The sequence below is a fragment of the Anomaloglossus baeobatrachus genome, chromosome 12 (assembly GCF_048569485.1).
Source record: "Anomaloglossus baeobatrachus isolate aAnoBae1 chromosome 12, aAnoBae1.hap1, whole genome shotgun sequence".
NCBI lineage: Eukaryota > Metazoa > Chordata > Amphibia > Anura > Aromobatidae > Anomaloglossus > Anomaloglossus baeobatrachus.
In genome coordinates, this window is record NC_134364.1 from 68,682,034 (window position 1) to 68,702,104 (window position 20,071).

The 20,071-nt window shown below is 47.7% G+C and overlaps 1 protein-coding gene across 1 annotated transcript in view; it reads left to right on the forward strand.

The window, feature by feature from the left end:
* The window catches only part of LOC142258227 (cholesterol 24-hydroxylase-like), a 63,341-nt gene that overhangs the window by 23,870 nt on the left and 19,400 nt on the right, over window positions 1–20,071 (forward strand). The window contains exons 8-10 of the mRNA XM_075330737.1: window positions 1,858–2,014; window positions 2,240–2,302; window positions 2,459–2,531. Of these exons, the coding sequence (XP_075186852.1) occupies window positions 1,858–2,014; window positions 2,240–2,302; window positions 2,459–2,531 (293 nt within the window). The remainder of the gene's footprint in view (window positions 1–1,857; window positions 2,015–2,239; window positions 2,303–2,458; window positions 2,532–20,071) is intronic.

The following is a 20,071-nucleotide window of genomic DNA, read 5'->3' on the forward strand; positions in this document are numbered from 1 at the left end:
GTCCTGCAGACTCTGTCTCCCAGCGCTTCTGCTTCCGGGTCCAATCATTGCTGTGCCCTCCTGGTAACCACATCTGACTAAAAGGACCTTCCATGACATCTTAACCATGTAACCAGTCAGTTGTGAATGTTGTATTACCTCATTGGCTACAGACTGGTCACATGGCTGTGACATCTTGCCGGTCCTGTTATCTGAACATGAATTGTCACTGTCACAGAAGGTCCTTTTAGTCAGTGGTAGTTACCGGGAGGGCACAGCAATGACTGGACCCGGAAGCAGAAGCGGACAGGAGACAGAGTCTGCAGGAGACATCGCAGGAGCTGTAAGTATTATCATAATGTTTTTTAATAATGTGCTTTTTTTTACAGCACCTAGACCTGATCTGTAACACGAGCTTCCCAGGAAAACTCGTGATCAGGATCATGTACACAATCACTATGTGATCGGTACAATCCCCGATCTTTACAGATTGGGATCGCTCATTACTAGTCATGACTGTTAGTAGAATATGAAATTAAGTCTGTCCATCCATTCAAAAGCCAAGAGGTCAACATTCAGGCAAAATATCGGAGTCAACAAGTCGGCTCATCACAAGGTCTATCAGTTCTGGTGACACCCGGCAGTGGAGGCGGCTCGTATGCATCATATTAGTGAGATCACAGACAGCCATGCAAGCACTGAGCGACACACGTTACACAAGTCTGGAATGGTGGTCCAAAAATAGGTGAATAAGCCTCAACTTCAATATCATCATAACAAGTGTCTGCTCGAGCTTACAAAAACGTACGAAAAGTGGAAGGTAAAAGATTGGAAATTGGTGATTTGGAGCAATGAGACGAAAGTCAATAGACGGCTCTGATGGAGCAAATTTGGATCTGGAACAAACAAGGGAAAAAGGGACTAATAAATCGAGAAATCAAAGGAACTGTCAAATTCAGTGGTGGAAGCCTGATGATATGGGGGTGTTTCACAGTCAAAGGCATTGGATACTTGACCACGATGGATGGTGGTCTCAATGCTGAGTTGTTTGTGAGAATCCTGCAAGACAAGTTACTACATTGAGCATTATGGGTATGAAAAGAACGATGCAGTGTTCCAGGAGGACATCGACCCGAAGCATATGGCGATATTGGAGAAGAAACGGTTCAATGACTATGAAGTAGAGGAGCTGGATTGTCCCCACAGTCCCCAGACCCCAACCCAACCAACACTTGTGGGTAGAGGTGAAGAAAAAGCAGTATAAATCCCCAAGTGAGCTGACCAATATGCACCAACACTGGGAACGTGGAGAAGAGACCTGGGAGCAGATTTAGTTTGCGACATACTTGAATCTGATCAAGAGCCCAGAAGGATTCGGGCAGTGCTGAAAGCCAAAGATTGATTTACAAAATACTAACAAAATAATAAAAATGTAAATTTAGATTTTTAGGAGGAAAACAGTAACAATGCAGTGACATGACAAGAATCTGCATAACTAATCATATGCTAAATAGCTGCAAGTCACATTTATGTATGAGATAGCCAAGATGATTGTCTATAGAATGAAGGTCGTCTCACAGTGAGAACTGTAGTGGATGGAGAGATATGGAGCCTGAAAGTCAAAAGGTCAAAATATTGTTACTCTTTTGCATGTTAGTATATCGGAAGAGTTGTTCAAGAGCCAAGAACCACCTGTGGAGAGCTACAGACCTGGAAGTCAAAAATTCACAACATTGTTACCCTATTGCTCGTAAGTGTATGTACTGGTATATAAGTGGCATATAAATATATCATTGTACATAGTGAAGACAGAAGTTTTTATCCCGTGATCACTAACAGATAACATTTGGTCACCGTTGATATCTCTATTTCTCATAGTTTGATCCATTCAAAATAAACTTCATCAGAGAAGTAAAAAATAATCTCCACTATCTGAGAAAACAAGGCAAAGAACGCATACTGCAAAGGATCAAAGCGATTAAAGATGGAGATGAGACACCTAAAGATATCCTCACTCAGATCCTAAAATCTTCAGGTATGGGCCCAAAAGTGCCGACTGTGCTGAACATTAAATCTAAGTATTGCAACTACTGAAGCTGCATGATAGCGGATTATTGGTGTTTCTGTTAGCGGTCGCACTCGTATTGCTTCTCATCTAGAAAAGTCTTGCCTGATGCACAGTCATATAATGTCGGCTTTTATTTTCTTTCTTGGAGACTTTCTCATCCAATATCCTGAATATGGTTTATTGACTTTTCAGAACTGCAGGATAGCTGTACTCTTGAAGATTTAGTAGATAATTTTGTGACGTTCTTCATTGCAGGTTAGTAAATCTGACTTTTAAATTGTTATCTATCTATCTATCTATCTATCTATCTATCTATCTATCGATCTATCTATCTATCTATCTATCTATCTATCTATCTGTCTAACTATCGTATCCAGTTGATGTTGACTCTTAATTTGCAAATGGTTTCAGGACAGGAAACAACAGCCAACCAGCTATCCTTTGCTTTGATGGAATTAGGCAGGTACCCAGAGGTACTAGCAAAGTAAGTCAATTCTTTGACATAGCCATACATTTCTAAGGGAATGCCCAGCTGAAGCTGAGCAATACATACAGTATACAGTCATATGAAAATGTTTGGGCCCCCCTATTAATGTTAACCTTTTTTCTTTATAACAATTTGGGTTTTTGTAACAGCTATTTCAGTTTCATATATCTAATGACTGATGGACTGAGTAATATTTCTGGATTGAAATGAGGTTTATTGTACTAACAGAAAATGTGCAATCCGCATTTAAACAAAATTTGACCGGTGAAAAAGTATGGGCACCCTTATCAATTTCATGATTTGAACACTCCTAACTACTTTTTTATTACCTACTAAAGCACAAAATTGGATTTGTAACCTCATTGAGCTTTGAACTTCATAGGCAGGTGTATCCAATCATAAGAAAAGGTATTTAAGGTGGCCACTTGCAAATTGTTCTCCTATTTAAATCTCCTTTGAAGAGTGGCATCATGGGCTCCTCAAAACAACTCTCAAATGATCTGAAAACAAAGATTATTCAACATAGTTGTTCAGGGGAAGGATACAAAAAGTTGTCTCAGAGATTTAAACTGTCAGTTTCCACTGTGAGGAACATAGTAAGGAAATGGAAGAACACAGGTACAGTTCTTGTTAAGCCCAGAAGTGGCAGGCCAAGAAAAATATCAGAAAGGCAGAGAAGAAGAATGGTGAGAACAGTCAAGGACAATCCACAGACCACCTCCAAAGACCTGCAGCATCATCTTGCTGCAGATGTGCATCGGTCAACAATACAGCACATGTTGCACAAGGAGAAGCTGTATGGGAGAGTGATGTAGAAGCCGTTTCTGCAAGCACGCCACAAACAGAGTCGCCTGAGGTATGCAAAAGCACATTTGGACAAGCCAGTTACATTTTGGAAGAAGGTCCTGTGGACTGATGAAACAAAGATTGAGTTGTTTGGTCATACAAAAAGGCGTTATGCATGGAGGCAAAAAAACACGGCATTCCAAGAAAAGCACTTGCTACCCACAGTAAAATTTGGTATAGGTTCCATCATGCTTTGGGGCTGTGTGGCCAATGCCGGCACCGGGAATCCTATTTAAAGATGAGGGTCGCATGGATTCAACTCAGTATCAGCAGATTCTTGACAATAATGTGCAAGAATCAGTGATGAAGTTGAAGTTACGCAGGGGATGGATATTTCAGCAAGACAATGATCCAAAACACCGCTCCAAATCTACTCAGGCATTCATGCAGAGGAATAATTACAATGTTCTGGAATGGCTATCCCAGTCCCCAGACCTGAATATCATTGAAAATCTGTGGGATGATTTGAAGCGGCTGTCCATGCTCGGCGACCATCAAACTTAACTGAACTGGAATTGTTTTGTAAACAGGAATGGTCAAATATACCTTCATCCAGGATCCAGGAACTCATAAAAAGCTACAGGAAGCGACTAGAGGCTGTGATTTTTGCAAAAGGAGGATCTACAAAATATTAATGTCACTTTTATGTTGAGGTGCCCATACTTTTGCACCGGTCAAATTTTGTTTAAATGCAGATTGCACATTTTCTGTTTGTACAATAAACCTCATTTCAATCCAGAAATATTACTCAGTCCATCAGTTATTAGATATATGAAACTGAAATAGCTGCTGCAATAACCCAAATTGTTATAAAGAAAAAAGGTTAACGTTAATAGGAGTGCCCAAACTTTTTCATATGACTATATGTATGTGTGTATGTGTGTGTGTGTGTGTGTGTGTAGACATATAGACACACACACACACACACGCACACACGCACACACACACACACACATATATATATCTATATATATAATTGCCTTATTCTGTCTGTCTGTCTGTCTGTCTGTCTTGCTCCAAAATTGTGTCCCTACGGTGACACAAAGCGGATTGGCCGCTAGGCTCGCCATGGCCCGGCCCCCCCGCACGGATTGGCCGCTCGCCCAGGCTCCGCCCCCCACACGGATTGGCCTCTCGCCCAGGCTCCGCCCCCCACACGGATTGGCCTCTCGCCCAGGCTCCGCCCCCCACACGGATTGGCCTCTCGCCCCGGCACCCTGCACGTATTGGCAACTCGGCCACGCCCCGCCCCCTCACGCAATGCACGCTCGCTCTGGCCCCGCCCCCCGCACGCATTCCCCGAAGCGACACCACGACTCCCAGGTGAGTACTGTACCCCCGGGAGCCCACATCAGCGTACGCCGCTAACCCAGCCGACACATACCCTCGCATTGCTGGGGTTGCTGCCGTATGCTGGTGTGGGCTCCCGTGCGAGCGGGGGACGGGATACGCTGGTAACCATGGTAGCATAGTTACCAGTGCATCAAGGTCCTGCAGCGGCGGAACATACACACACGCACACACATAACAACACACATACACATCAGATCACACTCACTCTCACACACACCTCACACACACATCACATCGCATCCACACACTCACAACATCCTGGGATATCGCTTGCTTCTCGGCGGCGATACTGTGCAGTGAGCTTCCAGGACTTGCCGGAGGATCACATGGCCAGAAGCATGTGGTATCTCCGAAAGTTGTGAGTGTGAGCGTGTATGTGCAATATCGTCAATGTGTGTGTGTGTGAGTGTATGCGATCGGGTGTGTGTGAGTGTATGCGATCGGGTGTGTGTGTGAGTGTATGCGATCGGATCTGTGAGTGTCGGCAGAGGAGCACGGCGTGCTGGAGGAGGCTGGGAGGAGAGAGGCTGATCCTGGGGAAGGCTGAGAGGGGGAGGCTGATGCTGGGGGAGGCTGGGAGGAGAGAGGCTGATGCTTGGGGAGGCTGATGCTGGGGGAGGCTGGGAGGGTGTAGGCTGATGCTGGGGGAGGTTGATGCTGGGGGAGGCTGGGAGGAGAGAGGCTGATGCTGGGGGAGGCTGGGAGGAGAGAGGCTGATGCTGGGGGAGGCTGATGCTGGGGGAGGCTGGGAGGGGGAGGCTGATGCTGGGGGAGGCTGGGAGGAGGGAGGCTGGGAGGAGAAAGGCTGATCCTGGGGAAGGCTGGGAGGGGGAGGCTGATGCTGGGGGAGGCTGGGAGGAGAGAGGCTGATGCTGGAGGAGGTTGGGAGGAGAGAGGCTGATGCTGGGGGAGGCTGGGAGGAGAGAGGCTGATGCTGGGGGAGGCTGGGAGGCGGAGGCTGATGCTGGGGGAGGCTGGGAGGCGGAGGCTGATGCTAGGGGAGGCTGGGAGGGGGAGGCTGATGCTGGGGGAGGCTGATGCTGGGAGAGGCTGGGAGGAGGGAGGCTGGGAGGGGGGAGGCTGAGAGAAGAGAGGCTGATGCTGGGGGAGGATGAGGCTGGGGTAGGCTGGGAGGAGAGAGGCTGATGCTGGGGACAGAGAGGCTGATGCTGGGGACAGAGAGGAGAGGCTGATGCTGGGAGGAGAGAGGCTGATGCTGAGAGGAGAGAGGCTGATGCTGGGGGCAGAGAGGCTGATGCTGGTGCAGCATGGGGGATGGAGCATGATGGGGGGTGCGCAGCATGGGGGATGGAGCACGATGGGGAGTGCATAGCATGGGGGATGGAGCACATTTGGGAGTGTGCAGCATGGGGGATGGAGCACGATGGGGAATGCGCAGCATGAGGGATGGAGCACGATGGGGAGTGCGCAGCTTGGGGGATGGAGCACGTTTGGGAGTGCGCAGCTTGGGGGATAGAGCACGATGGGGAGTGCGCAGCATGGGGGATGGAGCACGATGGGGAGCGCGCAGCATGGGGGATGGAGCACGATGGGAAGTGCGCAGCATGGGGGATGGAGCACGTTTGGGATTGCGCAGCATGGGGGATGGAGCATGATGGGGAGTGCGCAGCATGGGGGATGGAGCACGATGGGGAGTGCGCAGCATGGCGGATGGAGCACGATGGGGAATGCGCAGCATGGGGGATGGAGCACAATGGGGAGTGCGCAGCATGGGGGATGGAGCACAATGGGGAGTGCGCAGCATGGGAGATGGAGCACGATGGGGAATGCGCAGCATAGGGGATGCAGCACGATGGGGAGTGCGCAGCATGGGGGATGGAGCACGATGGGGAGTGCGCAGCATGGCGGATGGAGCACGATGGGGAATGCGCAGCATGGGGGATGGAGCACAATGGGGAGTGCGCAGCATGGGGGATGGAGCACAATGGGGAGTGCGCAGCATGGGAGATGGAGCACGATGGGGAATGCGCAGCATAGGGGATGGAGCACGATGGGGAGTGCGCAGCATGGGGGATGGAGCACGATGGGAGGTGCACACCTCCCCCCAACACACACACACACACACGCGCACGTGCACTGCACAACACACCACACACACGCTGGGAACCACAAACACCGCCCTACACAGACACCCACACACAGACAACGCTGCACACACACAACACCCAACACACAAACACTGCGGCATACATAAATATACGCACATACCGCACAACACACACATTGCACAAAACATACCTCCCCCAAAACACACACGCACACCCCACACCCACACAAACCGCGCAACACACACACACACACACAACGCTACAGACACACAGCGCTCCACAAACAACGCAACACACGCAACACACATACAACACCACTCTCACCCCCCGCCACACCCAGACAACACCCAGAACATGTACAGCCCCTACACAAACACTTAGTAACTACACACAACAACATCTATATATATATATATATAACAAAAATCATACATGAACTACACAATACGTAAATTCTAGAATACCCGATGCGTAGAATTGGGCCACCTTCTAGTATATATATATATATATATATATATATATATATATATATATATATATACTAGCTGTACTACCCGGCTTCGCCCAGGTTAATAACTGCTGTTAACAAAATAGAATGTATTAACAGAAATGTATTCTGCACACAAAAACCACAAAACAAATAGATAGAAATGTAATTATTAAAAGGCAAAAACTAAGCTAATAGAAGCATTTCACAACATATATTTCAACACCACAGATATTCCACACAGATTTAACATCCTATGACCTCACACATACTCAGAATGTCCTTTGTTGCCTATATTAACCAATCAGAGCTCAGATTAATTAACTGTAGCAAAATAGAAGCTAAGCTGTGATTGGTTGCTATTGGCAGCCTGATAAATCTCCAGGCAACAGAAAGCCCTCCCCCTGACAGTATATATTAGCTCACACATACACATAACAGACAGCTCATGTGACTGACAGCTGCCGTATTTCCTATGTGGTACATTTGTTGTTCTTGTAGTTTGGCTGCTTATTAATCAGATTTTTATTTTTGAAGGATAATACCAGACTTGTGTTTGTTTTAGGGTGATTATGTGGCGAGGTTGGTGTATGTGTGGTGAGATGTGTGCTGAGGGTGGTATATGTGTTCAAGCACGTGGTAGTGTGTGGCGTATTTTGTGTGTGTGTTCATATACCCGAGTGTGGTGAGTATCCCATGTCGGGGCCCCACCTTAGCAACTGTACGGTATATACTCTTTGGCGCCATCGCTCTCATTCTTTAAGTCCCCCTTGTTCAATTTGCTGTCAATTTGCCCCCAACACTTTTCGTTTCACTATTCCCCATTATGTAGATAGGGGCTGTCATGTAAAACTGTTGAAGGGTCTCCATCCCCCTCCTGTCCACTATCAGCCAGAGATCGTCATGACGATTATCTGATCGGCCTGGAAGCTTAAGGTATTTATGACTTTGAGTGATGGTAGAACTGAAGCCAAAAGATTCAGAGAAAGACAATTCTTTGTTATATTGGCGGGAAAACTTCCAAAACAGGTTCAAAGTGCTGTGTTAATGCTAGAAAAATGAAAAACATATTTCCAGAATCCCTGTGGAGTGCTGAGCCCAACGCACCGTCTAGTTCTACTGGGGAATCGCTGGAATCACGAAAATTAGTATTGGCCAGTAAAATTGTACTAGAGGCGTTGTGTTTGGTATCAATGTAAATGAAAAATCGAGATATTAAATATGACGCTAATATCTTTCACCTGTCTGACCCAGGAGCAAAGATATGAAAAACCCTAGAATTATGGAACTTTGTGTACATCAGAGCACAGCCCACAAGTGACTGTAAAATGATGTCACAGAGAAAGGGGGGCTACCTAATGTATAATAGGAACAGCTTCGTTCTGGGGGGCCAGTCAGTATGTGGAGGGCATCATGAAGGGTGATGCTGGCCGATTATAAAATCTTCTTCTCTTGGAGTTCCTTCCACTCCCTAAGCAGACGTCACTTCTATGGCACAAGCTTAGTAAGTTTCACTTTTATACCTTTTATTTTAATGTAACTGTTGTGAGGTAGCGTGGTCGGCTGCGCGGCAGAAGACACGAGATCCAGGCACCAATGGTCACAGCACGCGGTTTATTGTCCAAACAAAACTCCAAAACAGCACACAACACGTGTTCCGGAATATCCTCCTCCAGAACCAACAAACCAGATTCCAGAAATGGCTCACATGTGCTTCTTCGGCAGAAGCTTAGGGAGTTGTATTCACTCCCTCACACTAGGGCCCCACACCCAGGTTCCTGTTTCCTTTTAACCGTCCTTTCAGCCTGCAGGGAAACAGCAATAAACCCTGGAGTGGAGTTGCTTTCTATACATGGAGGGAGCACAACCGGGGTGAGACGTACCGGCCGTCATAGACAACCCCGGTCACAGTCTCACATACCCCCCCCCCAGTTCAAGCGTGCGGGGTTGAACTACCGCCATCAAACACGGGCCGCGGGACAAGGCATCGGCGTTGTCCTGCAACCTTCCGGCCCGGTGTTCAACCGTAAACCAGAAGTTCTGTAGAGAAAGGAACCACCGGGTAACCTGGGCATTCCGTTCCTTGGCGGACCTCATCCAGACCAGCGGAGAGTGATCAGTCACAAAGCGAAACCGCCATCCCAGCAGGTAATAGCGTAGGGACTCCAAGGCCCACTTGATCGCCAGGAACTCCTTCTCCACTACGCTATAATTCCGCTCGGGAGGGGTGAGCTTCCTACTTAAGAAGGTGACGGGGTGTTCCTCCCCCTGAACCACCTGAGACAGCACTGCCCCCCAGGCCGACCTCAGAGGCGTCAGTCTGTACTACGAACTCCTTCCGGGAATCAGGGTTGACAAGAACGGGCTGTCCGCACAGGACCCCCTTCAGGGCCCGGAAGGAGTCCTCGGCCTGCGGAGTCCAGCGCATCATGACGGACTTCTTGCCTTTGAGAAGGTCCGTCAAGGGGGCTGATAGTCCCGCAAAACTTTGAACAAACCTCATGTAGTACCCCACGATACCCAAGAAGGCCCTAACCTGCTTCGTGGTCAGGGGTCTAGGCCACTTCTGGATCGCCTCAACTTTGTTAATTTGGGGCTTAATCACTCCTTGGCCTATTACGTAGCCCAAGTAGCGGGCTTCCGTGAGCCCCAACGCACACTTCTTGGGATTGGCTGTCAATCCGGCTGTTCGGAGCGCGTTCACCACCGCTTGTACCTGTTCCAAGTGGGTCTGCCACTCGGAGCTGTAAATAATTATGTCATCAAGGTACGCTGATGCATACGCCTGGTGGGGTTCCAGCACTAGGTCCATCAACCTCTGGCACGTGGCCGGCGCGCCATGTAACCCAAAAGGCAAGACAACATAGTGGAAGAGACCCTCCGGCGTAACAAAAGCGGTTTTCTCCTTGGCGGACTCCGTCAGTGGCACCTGCCAGTACCCCTTGGTCAGGTCGAGCGTGGTGAAATATCACGCCTGTCCCAGCCTATCAATCAGCTCATCCACCCGGGGCATGGGGTAGAGATCGAACTTGGATATTTCGTTCAATCTCCTAAAGTCGTTGCAGAACCTTAAGGAGCCATCGGGTTTTGGTATTAGGACAATGGGACTAGCCCATTCACTCCGGGATTTTTCGATGACCCCCAGGCGTAGCATTGTCTTCACTTCCTCTGATATGGCTTGTCTTCGAGCCTCCGCCACCCGGTATGGCTTCAGGCGTACTTTCAGGTGAGGCTCGGTGACAATGTCATGTCGTATCAGACTGGTCCTACCAGGCAGTTCAGAGAAGACATCGGGGTTCTGCTGAACCAGCCTTCTGGCCTCTCGCCTCTGTTGCTTGGTGAGGGCTTCTCCAAACCTTACTTCCGGTTCGTCCTCTCCGGAGGTCGCCGGAGCCGGGTTTGAACGACTCGAAGAGGAGAGAGATGGGGGAAAATCAACCATCAGGCTTTCCCGTTCCTGCCAAGATTTTAACAGGTTGACATGGTATATTTGTTCAGGTTTCCGCCTACCGGGCTGCAATACCTTATAGTTGACCGCCCCGATTCTTTCCTTTATCTCGTAGGGGCCTTGCCACTGAGCCAGGAATTTACTCTCTGCCGTGGGGACCAACACCCGATCCCCGGGGGTAAAGGTCCGCATGGTGGCTTGTCTATTGTACCGGCCACTCTGCGCGGCCTGAGCCTCCTGTAAATGCTCCTTCACAATTGGCATGACCGCGCTTATGCGGTTCTGTATTCCCAAAATGTGTTCAATCACACTTTTATGGGGGGTGGACTCCTGCTCCCATGTTTCCTTTGCCAGGTCCAACAATCCCCGGGGATGTCGCCCGTATAACAACTCAAAAGGCAAAAACCCCGTGGATGCCTGTGGCACCTCTCGGATGGCAAACATCAAATAGGGAAGCATCATATCCCAGTCTTTCCCGTCTTTTGAAATCACCCTTTTGAGCATGGTTTTCAGGGTTTTATTGAATCGCTCCACTAAACCGTCCGTTTGAGGATGATACACAGACGTACGCAACTGCTTGATCTGGAGTAGCCGGCATAGCTCTTTGGTCACTTTAGACATGAATGGGGTCCCCTGATCCGTAAGGATCTCCTTGGGCAACCCCACCCGGCAGAACACAGCAAACAACTCCCGAGCTATAAGCTTTGCTGCAGTATGTCTGAGAGGTATCGCTTCTGGATACCGGGTGGCATAATCAACGATCACTAGGATGTGTTGGTGCCCTCGAGCGGACTTTACGAGGGGCCCCACCAGATCCATCCCTATCCGTTCAAAAGGGACTTCTATAATGGGTAACAGTACCAACGGACTGCGAAAGTGGGCCAGGGGTGCGGTAAGCTGACACTCCGGGCAGGTTTCGCAGAACCGTTTTACCTCCCCAAAGACCCCGGGCCAATAGAACCTTTGCAATATTCACTCCTGCGTTTTCTTGGCCCCTAGGTGGCCACTCATCAGGTGTTTATGAGCCCAGTCGAGGACCTGCCGGCGATACGGCTGGGGCACCACCAACTGCTCTACCACCCCGCCCCGTATTTCATCTACCCGGTAGAGCAAGTCCTGCTTAAGAGCGAAATGGGGGTACCTTACCTGGGCACCGGGCACCTGTGCCACCCCGTCAACCACTGTCACCCGACTCCGGGCATGTATTAATGTAGGGTCCTGGAGTTGGGCTGTCCCAAATGTATCCGGGGACACCCCCAACTCCGGGATTGGCTCGACCATCTCAGCCTCTCCTGCCAATACCTCTAGGGGTGACCTATCGGGTTCACATTCTGTCCCTATCATGGGGACCCGTACGGCAGGCGTCCCGGATTCGGGATTGTCGGGCTCAGGCCCCGGACTGTCCATTACCTGAGGGGACTTAGAAGGCCCCTTCCATAGAGTCCAGAAATTTGGCAGATCCCTTCCTAGGATCATGTCATAGGGAAGAGTGTTCATAAGTCCCACCTCATGTTGCACCTGACCGCAGGGTGCTGTGATGGTGACAACCCCCGTGGGATAGTCTCGGCAGTCCCCATGTATGCAAACCACCCCCACTGTACGTCCTGTGGCCTTTACTTCAGCCATTAGGGTTGATCGCACAAGGGTCACTAAGCTTCCGGAATCCAACAAGCCTGTAACCGGACGTCCATTCACCTGTATTAGGCACAAGTGGGGCTCAGTCTCCGGGGAGACAAGGTCCGCGGTACACCTGAGCATACATTGAACCCCGCCGGGTAACCCCACAATCCATGGGCTCCGTGGTGAGTGCACACTGGGCTTCCATATGTCCCACCCGCTGGCACCGCCAACATCTAATAGGGAAGGAAACCCCCTTGACGATTTGTCGTTTAGGGTACATAGTCTTCCGGACCTCAGGGTCGGTGGGCGCGGCCTCAGGCGGGACGGTAGCGGACTCCCGCACCGGTGCCAGCGGTGGGTCCTTGGCCCGAGGCTTGGAGGGGCCGGACCGACGGGCTGCACGCAAAGTCTCAGTGTCCCGTATCAAGTCCTGCGTAGCCACATGCCGCTCCACCAGGCACACTAATTGGTCCAGGGTACTTGGGTCGCCCTGTCCTACCCACCGTTGAATGGTGACGGGTAAAGTGCGCACAAAGCAATCAACCACTACCCTCTCCACCATTTGCGCAGGGCTCAGAGTGTCAGGCTGCAACCACTTCTTTACCAGATGCAACAAGTCATAGGCCTGGGAGCGTACGGGTTTGACTTCCTCATAGAACCACTGATTTACCCGCTGAGCCCGTACATAAGTATTTACCCCCAACCGAGCAAGGATTTCGGCTTTCAGGGTCTCATATTCTATGGCGTCCTTGGTACAGAGGTCCAGGTACGCTTTTTGGGGCTCCCCCGTCAGATAGGGCGACAATACCTCAGCCCACTGGGGAGTCGGCAGCTTCTCCCGCTCGGCCACCCGCTCAAACACAGCCAGGAACGCTTCCACATCATCCCCCGGGGTCATCTTTTGCAACGCATGTCTTACCGCCTTCCGGACGCTGCTGTCGTCACCCGGTCCCGGGGTTGTGGCTGCCGGTCCGGCACGGATCGACTTGGTCAGGAGGACCATCTGTTCTTGGTGCCTTTGTTCCTGCAATTGCAAGGAGTGCTGGTGCTGTTGCTGCTGACGATCCAACGACCGGAGCAGGTGTGCATTGGTCTGTTGTTGCTGTGCATTAGCCTGAGCCAGCTGCTTTAGTATGTCCTCCATGGTGCCGCCGGGTTTGGGCTGTAGTGTAGCCTCTCGAATCCAGGACATGCGCTACTGGGTCACCAGGGATGGATGCTACACCTCACCGGGCTGGACTGCCCGCATTCTCCACCATATGTGAGGTAGCGTGGTCAGCTGCGCGGCAGAAGACACGGGATCCAGGCACCAATGGTCACAGCACGCGGTTTATTGTCCAAACAAAAATCCAAAACAGCACACAACACGTGTTCCGGAATATCCTCCTCCAGAACCAACAAACCAGATTCCAGAAATGGCTCACATGTGCTTCTTCTAAGCAGAAGCTTAGGGAGTTGTATTCACTCCCTCACACTAGGGCCCCACACCCAGGTTCCTGTTTCCTTTTAACCCTCCTTTCAGCCTGCAGGGAAACAGCAATAAACCCTGGAGTGGAGTTGCTTTCTATACATGGAGGGAGCACAACCGGGGCGAGACGTACCGGCCGTCATAGACAACCCCGGTCACAGTCTCACACTGTCTATGCCGTAATGTGTATTGTTCCCTTTTGTAAATTCTTGTATATTCTTTAAACACTGCCTATTTTCGGATTAAATATATAAAAATTTAAGAGTTTCTTTCCTTATGCTTTATATACGAATCCAAAACCCCGAAGGGCCTTATGCTATCTGAAACGGGTCCCCAGCTACCTGTAGAAAGTCTGGGTGGTGGCAGCGTAATTGTATTGCATAGAATTTTTGGAGTGCTATCATTAAGGGTACCGAGGTATATAAATATTCCATTAGCAGGAATCGGGGATATATACATTTACCCTTGCTGTGAGACCTCCAATATTTGGCATTATCAGCTCAGCAGCCCCATCTTATGCATTGTCCTGCAGTACCAAAAGTGGCCTGCAGACAAGGGGGGGCGCTAGAGAGTAGTCGTGTGTGACAAATCAGTGAACAACTGCGGATTTCTGAGTGACTTCCCCGGCTGTTCGTGACAGGGGCAAAATTGATTGGTAAATTGGAATGCGCGGGGTTAAAATTTTGCCTCACAACATAGCACCCGGCGTTGCCCGGGATAGTAACTGTCTCGCTATTTCTCTCCCATTCTCTGTCTGTCTCCCCCTCTGTATATATCTCTCTGTCTCTCTCTCTATCTCTTTGTCTATCTGTCTATGACTGTCTCTGTCTCTTTCTCCGTCTGTCTCAATCTCTTTCCCCGTCTGTCTCAATCTCTTTCCTGTCTGTCTATCTATCTCTCTCCCTGTCTGTCTATCTATCTCTGTCACTTTCCCTGTGTCTCTTTTTCTGTCTGTCTCTTTCCCTCTGTCTCTTTCCCTGTGTCTGTCTCTTTGTCTGTCTCTTTACCTGTCTTTGTCTGTCTCTTACCCTGTCTGTCTCTTTCCCTGTCTGTTTCCCTGTGTCTGTCTCTTTGTCTGTGTCTTTTTACCTGTCTGTGTCTGTCTCTTAACCTGTCTCTCTCTTTCCCTCTCTTTCCCTGTCAGTCTGTCTCTTTGTCTGTGTCTGTCTCTTTGTGTCTGTCTCTTATCCTGTCTATGTCTGTTTCTTTCCCTGGCTGCATTGTGACACGCCAACATTCCATATAAGGGCATGGATGGGCATTCTTCTGAAGTTCTGGCTGCACTGTGGCTCCCAGCTCCATTTGCTTTAATGGAGGCAGGTTTTTTGGCAAATAACTGTAAAGCGCGGGGTTAAAATTTCCCCTCAAAACATAGCCTATGACGCTCCGGGGTCCAGAAGTGTGAGTGTGCAAAATTTTGTGGCTGTAGCTGCGACGGTGTAGATGCCAATCCTGGACATACACACATACACACATACATACACACATTCAGCTTTATATATTAGATATATACATATATATATATATATATATATATATATATATATCCAATCCCGGACATACACACATACATACACACATTCAGCTTTATATATTAGATATATATATATATATATATATATACTAGCTGTACTACCCGGCTTCGCCCGGGTTAATAACTGCTGTTAACAAAATAGAATGTATTAACAATAATGTATTCTGCACACAAAAACCACAAAACAAATAGATATTAAATTGTTGCCTTTATTAACCAATCAGAGCTCAGATTAATTAACTGTAGCAAAATAGAAGCTAAGCTGTGATTGGTTGCTATTGGCAGCCTGATAAATCTCCAGGCAACAGAAAGCCCTCCCCCCTGACAGTATATAATAGCTCACACATACACAAAATAGACAGCTGCCGTATTTCCTATGTGGTACATTTGTTGTTCTTATAGTTTGGCTGCTTATTAATCAGATTTTTATTTTTGAAGGATAATACCAGACTTGTGTGTGTTTTAGGGCAATTATGTGGTGAGGTTGGTGTATGTGTGGTGAAATGTGTGTTGAGGGTGGTATATGTGTTCAAGTACGTGGTAGTGTGTGGCGCATTTTGTGTGTGTGTTCATATCCCCGAGTGTGGTGAGTATCCCATGTTGGGGCCCCACCTTAGCAACTGTACGGTATATACTCTTTGGCGCAATGTAATTATAATGTCTGTCTCCCCCTCTGTATATATCTCTCTGTCTCTCTCTCTCTCTTTGTCTGTCTGTCTCTTTCCCTGTCTATCTATCTGTCACTTTCCCTGTCTGTCTCTTTCTCTCTTTCCCTCTTTCCCTGTCTGTCTCTTTCCCTGTCTGTCTCTTTCCCTGTCTGTCTCTTTCCCTCTTTCCCTCTGTCTCTTTCCCTGTGTCTGTCTCTTTGTCTGTCTCTTTACCTGTCTTTGTCTCTTTCCCTCTCTTTCCCTGTCTGTCTGTTTCCCTGTGTCTGTCTCTGTCTCTTTGTCTGTCTCTTTACCTGTCTCTCTCTTTCCCTCTCTTTCCCTGCCTGTCTCTTTGTCTGTGTATGTCTCTTTGTGTCTGTCTCTTATCCTGTCTATGTCTGTTTCTTACCCTGTCTGTCTCTTTCCCTGGCTGCATTGTGACACGCCAACATTCCATATAAGGGCGTGGCTGTGCATTCTTCTGAAGTTCTGGCTGCACTGTGGCTCCCAGCTCCATTCGCTTTAATGGAGACAGGTTTTTTGGCGAATAACTGTAAAGCGCAAGGTTAAAATTTCCCCTCAAAACATAGCCTATGACGCTCTCGGTGTCCAGACGTGTGAGTGTGCAAAATTTTGTGGCTGTAGCTGCGACGGTACAGATGCCAATCCTGGACATACATACATACACACATTCAGCTTTATATATTACAAAACATAGCCTATGACGCTCCCGGGACCAGAAGTGTGACTGTGCAAACTTTTGAGGCTGTAGCTGCGACGGTGCAGATGTCAATCCCGGACATATACACACACACACACATGCACACATTCAGCCCTGTCTGTCTCTTTCCTCTCAGTCTGTCTCTTTGTCTGTGTCTGTCTCTTTGTGTCTGTCTCTTACCTTGTCTATGTCTGTTTCTTACTCTGTCTATGTCTGCCTCTTTCCCTGTCTGTGTCTGTCTCTTTCCCTGGCTGCATTATGACACGCCAACATTCCATATAAGGGCGTTGCTGCGCATTCTTCTGAAGTTCTTTCTGCACTGTGGCTCCCAGCTCCATTCGCTTTAATGGAGGCAGGTTTTTTGACGAATAACTGTAAAGCGTGGGGTTAAAATTTCCCCTCAGAACATAGCCTATGATGCTCCTGGGACCAGAAGTGTGAGTTTGCAAACTTTTGTGGCTGTAGCTGCGACGGTGCCGATGCCAATCCCGGACATACACTCACACACACATACTTACACACACACACACACACACACACATACACACATTCAGCCTTGTCTGTCTCTTTCCTGTCAGTGTCTTAGTCCGTGTCTGTCTTTTTGTGTCTGTCTCTTATCTTGTTTATGTCTGTTTCTTACTCTGTCTGTGTCTGCCTCTTTCCCTGTCTATGTCTGTCTCTTTCCCTGGCTGCATTGTGACACGCCAACATTCCATATAAGGGCGTGGCTGCGCATTCTTGTGAAGTTTTGGCTGCACTGTGGCTCCCAGCTCCATTTGCTTTAATGGAGGCAGGTTTTTTGGCGAATAACTGTAAAGCGTGGGGTTAAAATTTCCCCTCGAAATATAGCCTATGACGCTCTCGGGGTCCAGACGTGTGAGTATGCAAAATTTTGTGGCTGTAGCTGCGACGGTGAGGATGCCAATCCCGGACATACACACACACATACACACACACACACACACACACACATACACACACACACATTCAGCTTTATATATTAGACTAGCTGTACTACCCGGCTTCGCCCGGGTTAATAACTGCTGTTAACAAAATAGAATGTATTAACAAAAATGTATTCTGCACACAAAAACCACAACACAAATAGATAGAAATGTAATTATTAAATTGTTGCCTATATTAACCAATCAGAGCTCAGATTAATTAACTGTAGCAAAATAGAAGCTAAGCTGTGATTGGTTGCTATTGGCAGCCTGATAAATCTCCAGGCAACAGAAAGCCCTCCCCCTGAAAGTATATATTAGCTCACACATACACATAATAGACAGGTCATGTGACTGACAGCCGCCGTATTTCCTATGTGGTACATTTGTTGTTCTTGTAGTTTGGCTGCTTATTAATCAGATTTTTATTTTTGAAGGATAATACCAGACTTGTGTGTGTTTAGGGCGATTATGTGGCGAGGTTGGTGTATGTGTGGTGAAATGTGTGTTGAGGGTGGTATATGTGTTCAAGTACGTGGTAGTGTGTGGCGCATTTTGTGTGTGTGTTCATATCCCCGAGTGTGGTGAGTATCCCATGTCGGGGCCCCACCTTAGCAACTGTACGGTATATACCCTTTGGCGCCATCGCTCTCATTCTTTAAGTCCCCCTAGTTCACATCTGGCAGCTGTCAATTTGCCCCCAACACTTTTCGTTTCACTTTTTCCCCATTATGTAGATAGGGGCAAAATTGATTGGTAAATTGGAACGCGCGGGGTTAAAATTTCGCCTCACAACATAGCACCCGGCGCTGCCCGGGATAGTAACTGTCTCTTTGTTTCTCTCCCATTCTCTGTTTGTCTCCCCCTCTGTATATATCTCTCTGTCTCTCTCTCTCTTTGTCTGTCTGTCTGTTTCCCTGTCTGTCTCTTTCTTCGTCTGTCGCAATCTCTTTCCCTGTCTATCTATCTCTTTCCCTATCTATCTATGTCTGTCACTTTCCCTGTCTGTCACTTTCCCTCTCTTTCCCTGTCAGTCTGTATCTTTCTCTGTGTCTATCTCTTTGTGTCTGTCTCTTACCTTGTCTATGTCTGTTTCTTACCCTGTCTGTGTCTGTCTCTTTACCTGGCTGCATTGTGACACTCCAACATTCCATATAAGGGCGTGGCTGCACATTCTTCTGAAGTTCTGGCTGCACTGTGGCTCCGAGCTCCATTCGCTTTAATGGAGGCAGGTTTTTTGGCGAATAACTGTAAAGAGCGGGGTTAAAATTTCCCCTCAAAACATAGCCTATGACGCTCTCGGGGTCCAGAAGTGTGAGTGTGCAAAATTTTGTGGCTGTAGCTGCGACGGTGCGGATGTCAATCCCGGACATACACACACACATACACACACACATTCAGCTTTATATATTAGATATATATACACCGTACAGATTGTAGATTCACATTGAAGACATCAAAATTATGAATTAACACATGTGCAATGAAATATTTATCAAAAAAGTGTGAAACAACTGAAAATATGTCTTATATTCTAGGCTCTTCAAAGTAGCCACCTTTTGCTTTGATTACTGCTTTGCACACTCTTGGCATTCTCTTGATGAGCTTCAAGAGGTAGTCACCGGAAATGGTTTTCCAATAGTCTTGAAGGAGTTTTCAGTTGTTTCACACTTTTTTGTTAAATATTTCATTCCACATGTGTTAATTCATAGCTTTGATGCCTTCAATGTGAATCTACAATTTTCATGAGTCATGAAAATAAAGAAAGCTCTTTGAATGAGAAGGTGTGTCCAAACTTTTGATCTGTAGGGTACGTACATATATGTATATATATACATATATATATATATATATATATATATATATATATATACAGATAAATGGGATTCATTATATGTTTAGTTAAATATGTATACTTATATACAGCAGGTGATATAAGTATTGAACATGTCACCAATCTTCTCAGTAAATATATTTCTAAAGGTGCTGTCTTACCAGATTTTGGTAACAACCCGTCCAATTTATACAGGCAAAGAAATCAGACCATAGATGTCCATAAATTTAGTGATGTGAAGTAATGAGAAAATAACACAGGGTTGTTGTTGAACACACATACTGAAATTAATTTCTTTGTACACAAGCCTTTATTGGTGATGAACCAACTAGATGCTTCCTGTATTGAGAAACTAATAGCATGCTTTGCTCAGGTGTGATTTTGGCCCATTCTTCCACACAAACACTCTATAAATCCTGCAGGTCCCGGCTTATTCTATGAACTCTGAGCTATAGTTCCTTCCATAAATTTTCTATTGGATTCAGCTCCGGTGATCGGCTCGGCCATTTTAGCAGCCTTATTTTCTTTGTCTGAAGCCAGTTAAGAGTTTCCTTGACTGTGTGTTT